The sequence below is a fragment of the Arachis duranensis genome, chromosome 6 (genome assembly GCF_000817695.3).
Source record: "Arachis duranensis cultivar V14167 chromosome 6, aradu.V14167.gnm2.J7QH, whole genome shotgun sequence".
NCBI classification, from domain to species: Eukaryota; Viridiplantae; Streptophyta; class Magnoliopsida; order Fabales; family Fabaceae; genus Arachis; species Arachis duranensis.
Window position 1 is genome coordinate 108,508,163 of NC_029777.3, and position 13,715 is coordinate 108,521,877.

At 32.1% G+C, this 13,715-nt stretch overlaps 1 protein-coding gene across 1 annotated transcript; it reads left to right on the forward strand.

The window, feature by feature from the left end:
* Window positions 1-2,703: 2,703 nt before the first annotated feature.
* Window positions 2,704-4,981, forward strand: LOC110273286 (uncharacterized). Its single transcript, XM_052263158.1, has 3 exons — window positions 2,704-3,071; window positions 3,673-4,095; window positions 4,860-4,981. Exons 1-3 carry the CDS (start codon window positions 2,762-2,764, stop codon window positions 4,979-4,981), a joined length of 855 nt encoding a protein of 284 aa, XP_052119118.1. The 5' UTR covers window positions 2,704-2,761.
* The last annotated feature ends 8,734 nt before the right edge of the window (window positions 4,982-13,715 follow it).

A 13,715-nucleotide genomic window follows, 5' to 3' on the forward strand; every position in this document is an offset into this window, starting at 1 on the left:
AATTTATTTTTATAAAAATAATTTTGACGAGCCAACCAATGAATTTTATAGTTTTTTTTAAAGTTTATGGTCTAATCTTTTAACTAATAAGCTTTACAAAATAACCAAATCTAATCTATTTAATAAAATTAGCTGAGTCTAATTAATCCTAAAACAAGTTGAGCCACAAGCTCTGTGGAGTAATCGAGCCTACTTCCACAGTTCCACCTTAGTAAGGTGTAAGATTAAGTTTACTAAAAAGACTTTATATTATCCAAATACTTTTAATTAATAATTTCCAAATAATGTTAGCGTTTACTATATGTTATTGAAACATAGGAAAAAAAAGTTATTGAAATATTATTAACCTGTTTAAAAACTTTTAATAATATAGAATTGAATTAAATTCTGTCAAGTAATACATAAAATATTTTTAAAACACATTTAAAATCATAAACAAAAAATTTAAATATTTGCAGTGGTCATAATTGCATATATAATAGTATTGACAACTTAAAGATTGTGATTTTTAAGTTGTTTTTCTATCTAAACCATTTTCCAATGCAAATTAGGATGTTATTACATGGTATGCACAATCAATATGATTGAATAACTAAACAGATACATATGGTCAATTATGAATCGCTTTCTCTTAAATACATCTACAATATCTGAGATCCACTTTCGATGCAGAAAGATTAGCGATGCTGATGAGGACTAATACGACGAATAGTAGGACGAAGCGAGGTTTGCGAACTGAGTGGCGAGGAGGAAGGCGATGCCAAGGACGAGCGAGGCGGACGACGGCGTTGCAGAAAAACGACGCTGGAGATGACGCGTTGGCGCTGAGGAGGACGGTGGCGCAGATGAATAATCACACGGACGAATTAAAATCTTCAATTTTACTGAATTTATATTTTTGGAAGTGTATTTAAAAGATAATCTGTTAATAATTAAAAATAATAAAACTGAAACAAAAATTTTAAATTTTAGTTTTATTTAGTTTGTATTTTAAATGTGTATTCAATTTTAAAAAGATACTAAATCTATTTAAACTAACGGCTCAACAGGCATGGAATACAAATTATAAAACATATCTATTATTCGCTCAACAGGCTCAATAAATTTTAAAAATTCACATGCTATTTAGTTTGTTTTATTTTTTTTAATTATTGTAATAAAAAATTGAATATTGTACAATTTCTAAAGGATATTTAGTTGAATTGATAAATATTTTAGACATTTTATATTTTAAGTGAAATTATAATAGAACTAGAATAAGATCCGTGCGATATGCGGGGTGGTAAATTAATGATAGTATATAATAAATATTAAAAATTATGTTTTGTAGAATTAAATTAAATATGTGTAAACCAAAGTTAAATTTGAAAGGTGTTTTATTTAAAATGATTTATAGTACAAAAGATTTGGATGTTAGAGTTGTACAAAGTAACATTTTTATTTGGTGGTTTGATTTTTGCATTTGTTTTAGTTTATGGACTTAGTCTTTTTATGCTGCGGTCGTCCTCCTTTTTTTATAGTGATTGTTGTTTGAGTTGTTGTTTTCTTTTTTCTTCCGAAGAGATGTGTCTTGAATTTGTATAATTTTCTTTTTCCTTAATCTCTTGATGTGCATGTAGTTTTTCAATGATATCTACAATAAAAAGAACGAAAATGTGTAGATTTTTTTAAATAAGTTATTTTTAATAAGAATAATTGAAATAATATAAAATAAAATTATCCGTTAATATTTTTCTTTGACCCACTCTTCAGACAATGTTTTAAGTAATGCAAGAGTAAAAAGTTTGCTTTCATTGTACCTTTAATTGGTCTATACAAATCATTTGCATTTTTTATTCTCAAATTTTTTATAGTATAGACTTTTTTTTCTTCTTGTAAAAATATTTGAAATTTTTTCGTCATTTTTTTTTCACAATTACATGAAGAGGTGTTCCATGCAGTGTTAGTAAATCATAATTAATAATTAATTAAAAAATTGATTATATTTTTTTAAGTTATTAGAAAAGGAACAAGAATAGTATAGTGAAAGAAGTATAATTTTAATGATATTAAATTACAATTATATAAAAAATATTATAAAATAATATAAAAAGTATAAAAAACAAAAATAATTAAAGTGTTTTGTTCGTAAATTCAAAAATAAACCAATTGTCAATTTGTTTGGTGATATTGTCCAAAGAATAATGTTTCATTGAATAATTTATGAATTTTGAATATTTGTAACGTAAAATTTATTATGATTAATAATATTATTATGATATTTGTAATATGAATGTTTATTATATTTAATGAGTTATTTATAGAAATTAACAAATTAATTATTGAGGTTATATATTTTACTGATTTGAAAATAATAGTTGATTAATAAGAAGAAGAAAGATGTCTTAAAAAATAAAAATAACGTGGATAAACTTATTCATCTATTTTTATATATTAAGAATATATAAATAGATAGAAATTTAGATTAAATACGATTATATTAAAATTGAATTGAATTTCATTTAAATTAATTTATTTATTTTTTTTGGTTTAAAACACTGTAAAGAGGTTTCCAAATATGCTATATTACTTAAAAATAGTAGTTTACTTAAAAAAAAAAAAACATTTCTTGTGAAAGAAGAATGGATTCAAATTTCTACAATTATTATAAAGATTTTGTTTCAAGATTGATAGAATCGTACGTCATTTAAAAGGTTGGAGTAATCTCTGTTTTAATCAATTTGAAACGTACCCTTAGCATCAGCATTCTCCCATAGTCAAGATGGCTGCGACCTCCAATCCCAAAACCAAAACCGAACCGGATCTGAGTCGCTATTACAATGTTGTGAGAGCAACAGGCCTTGGATTCCAGATTGGTGTGGCTGGGGACACTGCATTCCAGTTTCTTAAAGCCTTATATGCTTCTCCCAAAGGTGTTAGTACCTTCCACCGCCTTGGAAGCGCGTGCCAGAACGTGCGTCTCCGACCCTATGCAAGCATCCTCGCCGCCATTGTTGGCAGTGCTTGTGCTCTTCACAAGGCCCACGACAAATGGCTGCGCCCAATCCAGGATATTCAAGACACACAAAAAGGTACCCCGTGTACGTGCTTCCATTGCAAGTTCTTGATCAAGTGTTTTTCTTGCTACTTTTCTCAATATAAAATTGATTTTTCAGGTAAAAAAGAGCAAGAAAGTGCACTCATGCAAGTATGATTATAAAATATGAAATCTTCACAAGATTTAATAGAAATTTTATAAAATTTGTAGAGTCATTTAAAATTATAAAATAAAAAATTTAAAGAGTTAAATTGAAATTAATTTAAGAGTATAAGATAAAGGTGGAAACTAAGGTACACTCGACTTCACGACTTCACGTGAAGTTGATAATTGAGAGCCGTTAGATGATTTGACTAAATTCAGGTGAAGTTGATAATTCAGATGTAGTCGACTTCACGTGAAGTTGATAGTCGAGAGTCGTTAGATGAAAATTTAGTCAAATCAGTCAAATTATCTAACGATTCTCGATTATCAACTTCACGTGAGTTGTGTTTCCACCTTTAATAACTAAATTATAATAAAAATAAATAAATTTTGATAATTTTTAACATTTCCTCTCGTAAATTTAGAATCCAAATTGTCTGTAATTGTTATGTTTTGTGTTTGTTATTTGAAAAATTGTTGTGTATGTACAGTTGTTTTAACGAAGGATCAATCCCTGAAAGGGTGGTTTTGTGAAACTGCCTATGCAACTGGCTTGAATTTCCATTTCGGGCTTATTGGGGGCTCCGCCTACCACTTTCTCAGAGCAGTGGACGGCGGTGGCTTCCCCCGCCTCGGCTGTGCGTTCCGTGCAGTGAGCCTCAACACGCTGGGTGTCGCCGGCAAGTTTGGTGCCTGGTCCCTACTCGGCGACACCTTAACATATGCATCGTCCGTTGCTTTTAAACGGAATTATGATGACTCATGGAAAACTACCATTGTTGCTGATGCTGCTGCCGTAGGGCTGCTCTCAGCCCGCCGTGGCCTCCCTGCCGCTGCTGCCTTTGCCGCCCTTACCGGCGGTATGGAACTTCTTCTCATGGGGCTGGACCATTGTCTTCAAGATAACCGACCATGTAAACAAAAAGGTTTATTCTCTCTTATCAATTTATGTTACATAATACATATGCTTACTTATCAAAAATGCTATTTTTAGCTTTTTACATTCAAATCAACTACTAATATATTTATATATAAATATATGTATAATTTAATTTATTTTTAATGTATATTTATATTTTAATATATATTTTAAAATATACACTAATAATTAATTTTAGTAACTAATTTTAGTATACACGTAATATAATCGTTTTATTATAAATACTTGACTTGTTATTTAATTATTATATCAGTGCACAGAGAATATTTAAAATTTTTTTATATTATATGCTAAAAATAAGTCATTATATAAGATACCTAACTAATAATCATGGAAAATTTTGATTATACTATTAAAAAAGATTTGATTATTTTGCTGTTACATTTTTTTATTACTTCTAGAGATGGGAAACTTTGTTAAAATATTATGTCAAACAATAATAAATAATAATAACAAAGTTTTGTCTCACTAGATAGAAAAATAATATATCAAATAATATGTATAAATATATGAGTCTAATTTAGTGACTAATTTTCTTTTTTTTTTCAAAATAATATGTTTTATAGCAGCTTGATAAAATGGTTTGTATTTCCATCATTCAAAACATATCGATGTTCGTAAGATTGTGATTTTAGGTGGATGATGGATCCTCATAAGTTGCTTAATCCAAATGAGTTTATTTATTTATTTATTTTGACTGATATGCTAACATATTTGAAATTTGATGTCAACAATAAGCATGCAAAGAAGGGGTAGAGGTAGAGCATGTGGATTATAATATTCAAGATATGAATCCAACTCAACAAGCTGAGAAGACAAACACAAACATGGTTGAAGAACAAGACAATGTTGGAAGCTAAGGCTATGCATTATTTTGCATTATTTTTATACAAAATCCCAGTTATGTTTTTTTTTTTTTTCTTTAGTTAGGTTAGGAAAATCCTTAGTATATTCATGAGACTTGAGAGTATGAGGTCAGTTGGCATCGAATTAGATATTAAATAATTTCATAATAAAATATGTTTTTTAAGTTTTTTAATAATTGTTTAATAGTCTATATTTAATTTTAATTACAAATTCATATTTTATATATTATTTAATTATAAAATTTATTTTTTGTTTTATAAATTATTATTTTATTATTTATCTATCATATGTATTAATAATAAAAAACAAAACTGTTCATACACTGGCCCAACACTAAGACTCAGGTCCAAATACACCAAAAGGCCCAATCCAAAGATTGGCCTTCGTTATTCACCGACCACTTTAGAAGAGGTCGGACTCAACACAGGCTTCTTTCCAAAGAAGTCAGGCTCAAGAGATAGCTGGCAGATAACACTTATTCAAATAAGTAACTACCCCTGAAATCTCTCAACCCACTTCTAGAAGGCATATCTCAACGATCCCTAGATAAAGGGACGGTTATCCACCTAAAAAGGTGGCACTACTCCAACGGTGGTTATTGGATCACCACTATAAATACCCTGACACTCCTCAAGTATCTCTAAGTTCCAATACATTCTAAACCTGCTTAACCCCATGCTGACTTAGGCATCGGAGTGTCTTTGCAGGTACCACCCCCCATCTCTTGGAACACACAACTCGGAGGCGGCTCCCAGACGTAAACCAACCACACTCCTCCAGCGCTTGGGCCTCAAACAAGTCCAACCACCGTCCGGTTCTAGGTAAGCCCCGGAACATTGGCGCCGTTGCCGGGGACCTGGAGCTCAACTCTTGATAATGGCGGATGATCAATAACATAGTCAGACAACCACTCGACATGAATAAGATGCAAGCATGTTAAAAAGAAGCTGGAATACAGTTTCTATGGATACCAGAAATTCCGTAAAAACTTCTCCCAATAGGCAGAGGATATCAAATAGGGATGATGATTCTACTTCTACAGTTAAATTGGATTAAAAGAGAAGAAAGCACCGTCCCAAGGCCATTGTAGAAAGCAAACCAAGATAAACTCGAAAGCCAATTGAAAAAAAGAATTTTCAATTCAGAAAATTTAATTGGCAAAAGAAGTTACGTGAAAAAAAAAGACGAACTCGAAAGCCAATTGAATAAAAGAATTTTCAATTCAGAAAATTCAATTGGCAAAAGAAGTTACGTGAAAAAAAAAGACGAACTCAAAAGCCAATTGAATAAAAGAATTTTCAATTCAGAAAATTCAATTGGCAAAAGAAGTGACTTGAAAAAAAAATGAACTCGAAAGCCAATTGAATAAAAGAATTTTCAATTCAGAAAATTCAATTGGCAAAAGAAGTTACGTGAAAAAAAAAAGAGGAAAAGAGAACGTGACTAATCCCAACCTCTTCGTGAAATAGGATGGACAATGACATCTGTGCCAACTTATAATCTCGGAAAAATCCATGATACCCACTCATGAAATGGAAGAGTTGCATGTTCCAAATACACAGCATCAGCCAATTTGAACGCAACCCAATCCGACAACGGAGTGATGAATCCAGTTTTTTCTTCAGTGGATTCACCTGTCAATTACAACAGTGAATAACACAAAGAATTCTCATGGTACATATTTCGTTGGTTGCTCACAAATTACATCACTGCCAATGAATATGGAAAGAAATATTCCTGTGGTAGAATTTGATGTTGTTTACACACCAATAAAGATGGATGTCTTCCAGGAAGAAAACTGGAATCCGATCCAAAGAAAAAAGAAAGTCGGGGTGACAAAGGCCCAGTCTTCATTAGAGGGAATGATGGTCAGACTTTTCTTCAAAGGTCGGATGAGCCGGGAGCTCAAAAAGAAAATCCGACCTCTTTTAGAGAGCTCACGAATAAAAGTCCGACCTCTTTTAAATGTCAGACTTTACAATAAGGTCGGATGAGTTGGGAGCTCACCAAAGAAAATCCGACCTCTTTTAGAGAGCTCACGAATAAAAGTCTGACCTCTTTTAAAGCTCAGACTTTACAATAAGGTCGGATGAGTTGGGAGCTCACAAAGAAAATCTGACCTCTTTTAGAGAACTCACGAATAAAAGTCCGACCTCTTTTAAAGGTCAGACTTTACAATAAGGTCGGATGAGTTGGGAGCTCACCAAAGAAAATCCGACCTCTTTTAAAGAGCTCATGAAGAAAAGTCCGACCTCTTTTAAAGAACTCAAAGTCCGTCCGACCTCTTGTAAAGGTCAGAGTTTACAACAAGGTCGGATAAGTTTGGAACTCACAAAGAAAATCCGACCTCTTGCAAAGTTCATGAAGGAAAAGTCCGACCTCTTTATAGGTCAGACTCCATAATAAGGTCAAAAACCTCCAGACTAATAAGAAAAATCCGACCTCTTTTAGATCCCACGAAGAAAGTCCGACCTCTTTTAAAGGTTAGACTCTACAATGAGGTGTAAAACCTCACTGCTCAGAAGAATCCGACCTCTTTAGATCCGACAAGGAAAAAATCCGACCTCGTTTTGGAGTCTGTAAAAAATCCGACCTCTTTCACGATCAACTCTACAATGAGGTCAAAAACCTCGAAGAATATCAGAAAGAGATTCCGACTTCTTCTAAAGATCAGAGTCTACAATAAGGTCGAAAACCTCCAAGCTTAGAAAGAAAGTCCGACCTCTTTCCAAGCTTAGAAAGAAAAATCCGACCTCTTCTAAAGATCCAAGCTTATGAAGATAATTTGACCTCCTCTGAGGATTCAAGTCTACAAAAAAAAAATCCAACTTCCTTTAAGAGTTTACAAAGAAAAGTCCGACTTCTTTCTTGAGGTACAACTTCGAGAACCAGATCCCAAGCATAAATGGCCATGAGAAGGTCATACGAAGAAATTTCTCAACTGACAACCTCGTCTTGATCCAAAATGACATCAGACCAAAAGCGGACGAAGAAAAGCCAACACCAAAATGAAAAGATCCAACAAAGTCACTTAAGACTTGAAAAAGAACTACTACAACATACTCAACTTACTCGAAAACAATCTACCTAGATTGTGCCATGTTTACAACAAAAGGGATACTACGGCTAGAAAGCGCACCTTACTCCCAAAGGCACACTTTTTCTGACTTGAAGTGATGAGATCCAAAGTGGCGTAAGAAGTTATAAATGCAAATCGTGGTCCGACCTCATTAAGCCACTTGTACTAAATCAAACTGGCAAGGGGCAAAGCCTAAAACGAATTGCACAAATAACTTAAGGACAACGTGATCATAATCAAACATCAACACGAAGAGGATATAAACCCGACGTCACAATAATTTGTTTAAAACAAATTGAGAAAGGATGGCGATTTATAAGAATGCCTCCTCAAGCCAAGAGGTAAGTATCCGACCTTACTAAGTTGACACAACAAGTATAAAATAAGTTATCCGACCTCCCAAAAAGAGAGTCCAAAATAACTTGTAAAAGTCACATAGCAACAAATAGTAAGATTCAAGAATGGCATGACTGAATACTCGAGTCCGACTTTATGAAGCTCGACCTCGAGTAGGGGCACTGGCTTATCATGAAAGCTAAGTCCAAAATTATTAAAAACTAAAGACAACATTTTACAATGATGTTAGAGCACGAAAGAAGAACGTGACCCCCTTCCAGAAACCTGAGAGTAGACTCAGATAAGGAAAGAGCTCTTGAGACAAAGGATGGCTACGAGATTCGCCGCAAAAGACCTCATCTTGATAAGAAAAAATATCAGGCTACTGAGTTCGGGCGAATGAAAGCTGACAACAAAAAGGATAGGACCCTACAAGATTACTGAGATCTTAGGAAAAGGTTATTACAAGGTGACCGACTTAAACAACACCGAGCTACCAAGGTCGTGGCATGCTTGTAACATGAAAAGGTACTAAAAACAAACTCTACTCCCTGATATACTCTTTTTCCAACTTCATGATTTTTTCCCCAAAAATTAAAGGATTTTTTCTGAAGAAGGGTTTTTAACGAGGCATCATAGTAGAGACTAAGGGATCATAGATAGTGAAAAACCTTTAGTAGCAGTAAAAGTACCTTCGAAAATAAATAAAGATCTTTTATCTCTTATAAATTCCTTCTCGTTTTTCTTTCTTTCTACGAAACGCGCCGACTTAAGCTCGACAAAGCGTGAAAATCCCATGAACCGACCTAGATGGTTGTCAGGATAAAACGACGAGGTACAAGTCGGTGTAAAGAGGTTATAAAAGTCGATCGTAATAAACTCGGAAATTATCTGACTTACAAGTCGGAAAAATCGAGAAAAAAGGAAACGCATCGCAAAAATAACCTAAATCATAAGAGCTCAATAAATCAAAAATTGAGTATAAGGAATACCAAAAAGAGATCAGGAAACCTATTGAAAGCACCAAGGCAAAAGGCTGTCCCGAGTTGTTAAGGAAAACTTAACTTAAAGAAAGGGACAGTCAGCCAAGAGAAAGGTTTTTCAAAACAAAGATCAAAAAGGTTTTTTCTAAGATTACTGAAATCTTAGAAAAGGGCTACTACAAAGTGTCTAACTTCGAGGGTGAAAAACTACCCAGGTCGCAACCCACCTCCAACATAAGGAGATAAAACAATTCCTTATGAAAATTGATTTTCTACAATTAACACACACCAATTGAAACTCGATAAACCGCGAAAATCACGGGCCGATCATATAGAAATCGCCTGGATGAAGCGACGAGGAACCAATTGGTGGAAAGAAGTTACATATGCGAATTGGAAAGAAAACACCTCGAAACAGCTCGGGCCAAACGGGTTGAAAAAGTTGTGTTTAGAACAAGTCACAAAAGTAACTTAACTAAATATGCCCCTTGAGGCATAAATACGATCTAACAACTCGATCCACACGGATAACAAATGGATCGTACAAAATCTCAAGCCCACAATCTCATCTCTACAAGTTCTAAAAATAAACGACCTAGTCGTATAAAATGGAACACTTTCACAAAAACAAGTTGTTCCAAGAAAACTTGTTCTAGCATTCACAACAACATAAGGATAACTTGGATTAAACGAGTTATGCCAGTCAACCATATTTTCAACGAAATTGTGTTAAGCACAAGTCCCGTCTATCTAAAAGCAAAGCTTTAAAAGTGATTTGTATCAAAATGAATCACTTCAACCAAATGACTCGTATAGAAACGAGTTAAAAAGGAAGGATTGTAAACGTTTTTGAACAAAATCAAAACGTAAAAACTATCCTCCAAAACACCTTGGATAAAACAAGTTGTATCATACACAAGGATGACAACCTTGTAAAAACTAGAAAGGGGAGGGAATAAGCATATAATCCCTTCACCCAAGGCGCCAATTTATACTCGACAAAGTGGAAACATCTCGAGTCGCGCTTTTTAATGGTCGCCCGGATAAAGCGATGAGGATCAAATTGGTGTCCAATGGTTATAATATGGCTTGATGATTTAAAACAACTCAAGCCCATGAGTTGAACAAAATCAAGTAAAAAATAACCATATGATCTAAGTAATTTGTATTAAAATAAATTGCGCAAAACAACTTGATATATAACAAGTTGTGCTTCAAAGAAGTGTCTTGTATAAAAAACAAGTCATCTAGAAAACTCAGAATGAATGAGTTCAACAAAAAAAGGCTTCATTCGAAAATCCTTTCTGCTTGATTGCTCGAGTTCGACTTTATAAAACTCAACCTCAAGTAGGGGCACAATGGATAAAACAACGAAGTCCGATGGCTACAAAGATGATCTGATATTTTAAAAGGACTCAAAGTAAAACAAGTTGTACTTAAAACAAGTTGTGGAGTCCTAAAGACAGCTCGAATTTAAACGAGTTGTATGTAATCAGATTAAGAAATAGCCAAGTTTTAATTAAACGATTTGAAATAAAGCAAATCGTAAAACCTTAAAACTACTCATATCAAACGAGCTAGACGAGGTTATACTAAAAAATAATTACAAGTCTCAAAACAAGCGATTTGTATTAAAACAAGTCATGCATCCTCAAAACAACTCGAAACTGAATGAGTTGTACAAAATTAGGATAAGAAATGTTTTCTGGTTAAACACGATGTGCTAAAACCAGTCATACAAAGCCTACAAGCCTTAAATAACTCGTAAAGAACGAGTTGTACCAATCAGTCTTAGAAAAAAGACCTGGCAAAAAACAAGTCGTTTAAGGAGGGAAAAGTATTTATAGCACGCTAGGGGCATAAGGGTAAATTGACGCGATCATTAAAGAAACGCGCTGTTACCAATGTAACTGCTCCCACGTGTAAATGCGAAAACCCCAACGGACGCGGCGTTTGATTAGACTTGGCAATTAAGAAATTTAAAATCACGTCGGCTACAGACCCAAGTTCAATACTCGAATCCAACTCTTAAGAAAAAGAGATTGAACTCGAGTAGGGGCACTGTTCATACACTGGCCCAACACTAAGGCTCAGGTCCAAATACACCAAAAGGCCCAATCCAAAGATTGGCCTTCGTTATTCACCGACCTCTTTAGAAGAGGTCGGACTCAACACAGACTTCTTTCCAAAGAAGTCAGGCTCAAGAGATAGCTGGCAGATAACACTTATTCAAATAAGTAACTGCCCCTGAAATCTCTCAACCCACTTCTAGAAGGCATATCTCAACGATCCCTAGATAAAGGGACGGTTATCCACCTAAAAAGGTGGCACTACTCCAACGGTGGTTATTGGATCACCACTATAAATACCCTGACACTCCTCAGGTATCTCTAAGTTCCAATACATTCTAAACCTGCTTAACCTCATGCTGACTTAGGCATCGGAGTGTCTTTGCAGGTACCACCCCCCATCTCTTGGAACACACAACTCGGAGGCGGCTCCCAGACGTAAACCAAGTCGGAGACCACACTCCTCCAGCGCTTGGGCCTCAAATAAGTCCAACCACCGTCCGGTTCTAGGTAAGCCCCGAAACAAAAACTAATAACGAATTAAATCTTCCATTAATCATAATAATTTTTTTGTCAATTCTAATCTATTAAAATTTTATCTTTAATCCACTATATCCCTATAGAATTGTGAAATCGTGTTTTTAAAAAAAATCAATCCATTTGATTCACAAAACAATCCGTTGAATTTCAGATTTTCTATAATTAAATTTAAAATTTTTCAACCGGTTTTCTCGTTGTCGAGTAATATCTCTTTTGGCAGGGTGATTGTGAGTTGAGTTTTTGCAGCAAAAGGAACTGAATAAAAAAGTTTGACGATTAAATAGACTCTTAATTACTCTTCAAACCCTTCTCATCCCTTCCTTTTCCTTCTAAAATCTCAACTCAGATTTACACCCTTTGCGAATAATACAGCTTACAAAAAACAGTGAATATATATTAATCCCATGTTCAATCGTTTGAATCATGAAAACGTAAAATTCAGTCGATTGTTTTGTGAATCAAATCGATTGATTTTTTAAGAAATTTATTAATTTTTTAAGAAACAGGATATAACAGATTAAAGATAAAATTTTAATGGATTAAGATTACTAAAAAGATTATTATGATTAATGGAAGATATCATTCGTTATTGTTTTTGTTTTTTATTAATAATAAAATAATAATTTATAAAATAAAAAATAAATATAATTAAATAATTATAAATAATTAATTTGTAATTAAAATTAAATAAAGACTATTTAGTAATTATTAAAAAACTTAAAAAACATATTTTGTTATCTGACCATTTAATAGTCCAAACGTTCCAAGACCATCAAATCCTTTAACGTGTTACATATCTAATTAATCAGTTTAAAAAAAACTAATAGAAAAATTAGTATTGATTTTTTTTCACACAATACATTTATTTGTCAAAATCGTTTTTCATAATATTTATATTTTAAATATTTTATATATTTATCTTTCATATACTCATATGCATGATAAAGTAGGTTATTAAATAATCTATATTGTATGACTCTAATTTATATACGTGTATATATGCGTATATATGTCATATTTTATTATGGATCAAATTCGAATTAAATAAAAAATAAAGTTAAATATTTATGTTAACGTTTATCATATCTCAATGATATGTTAATTGTTCTTGCAAAAGAAAAAAAGTTTAATAAAAAAAATCATATAAAAAAATATTGATATAATTTTTAATTGAACAATTTTTTATTAAAATATATTACTTTATTATATTTTAAATATATTATTTTAAATAATATAAACTATTTAAAAGAACATTTAAAATTTATTATTTTGTATTAATAATATTATTATAAATATATTATTAGTTTTTCTTAAAATAATATTTTCTTTTCTTTGGTTCATCAAATAGTGACAACAAAAATATTTTACATAATTAGGTCTACTAAATAAATATTATATTCATTTATTTCTATATTGCATGCAAAAAAATAACTAATGTTTAAAAAAGTTAATTACATAATTTTATCTTAATAAATTATAATAAGTGAATAAAATGCAATGTTGCATATTTTTTTTGATACAACAAAAAATACTTTTAATTATATATTAAATGGAATAATTATTTATTAGGTTTGTTCCTATACAAATAAGAATTTCTTTTAGTTTTATACTGTAATATTTTATACCAATTAGTTTCAAATTTTAATTATTTTTTGAATAAATTAATAAAACAGTAATACGAATAATTGTATAAAAATAATAACAATAATAAATAAATTTA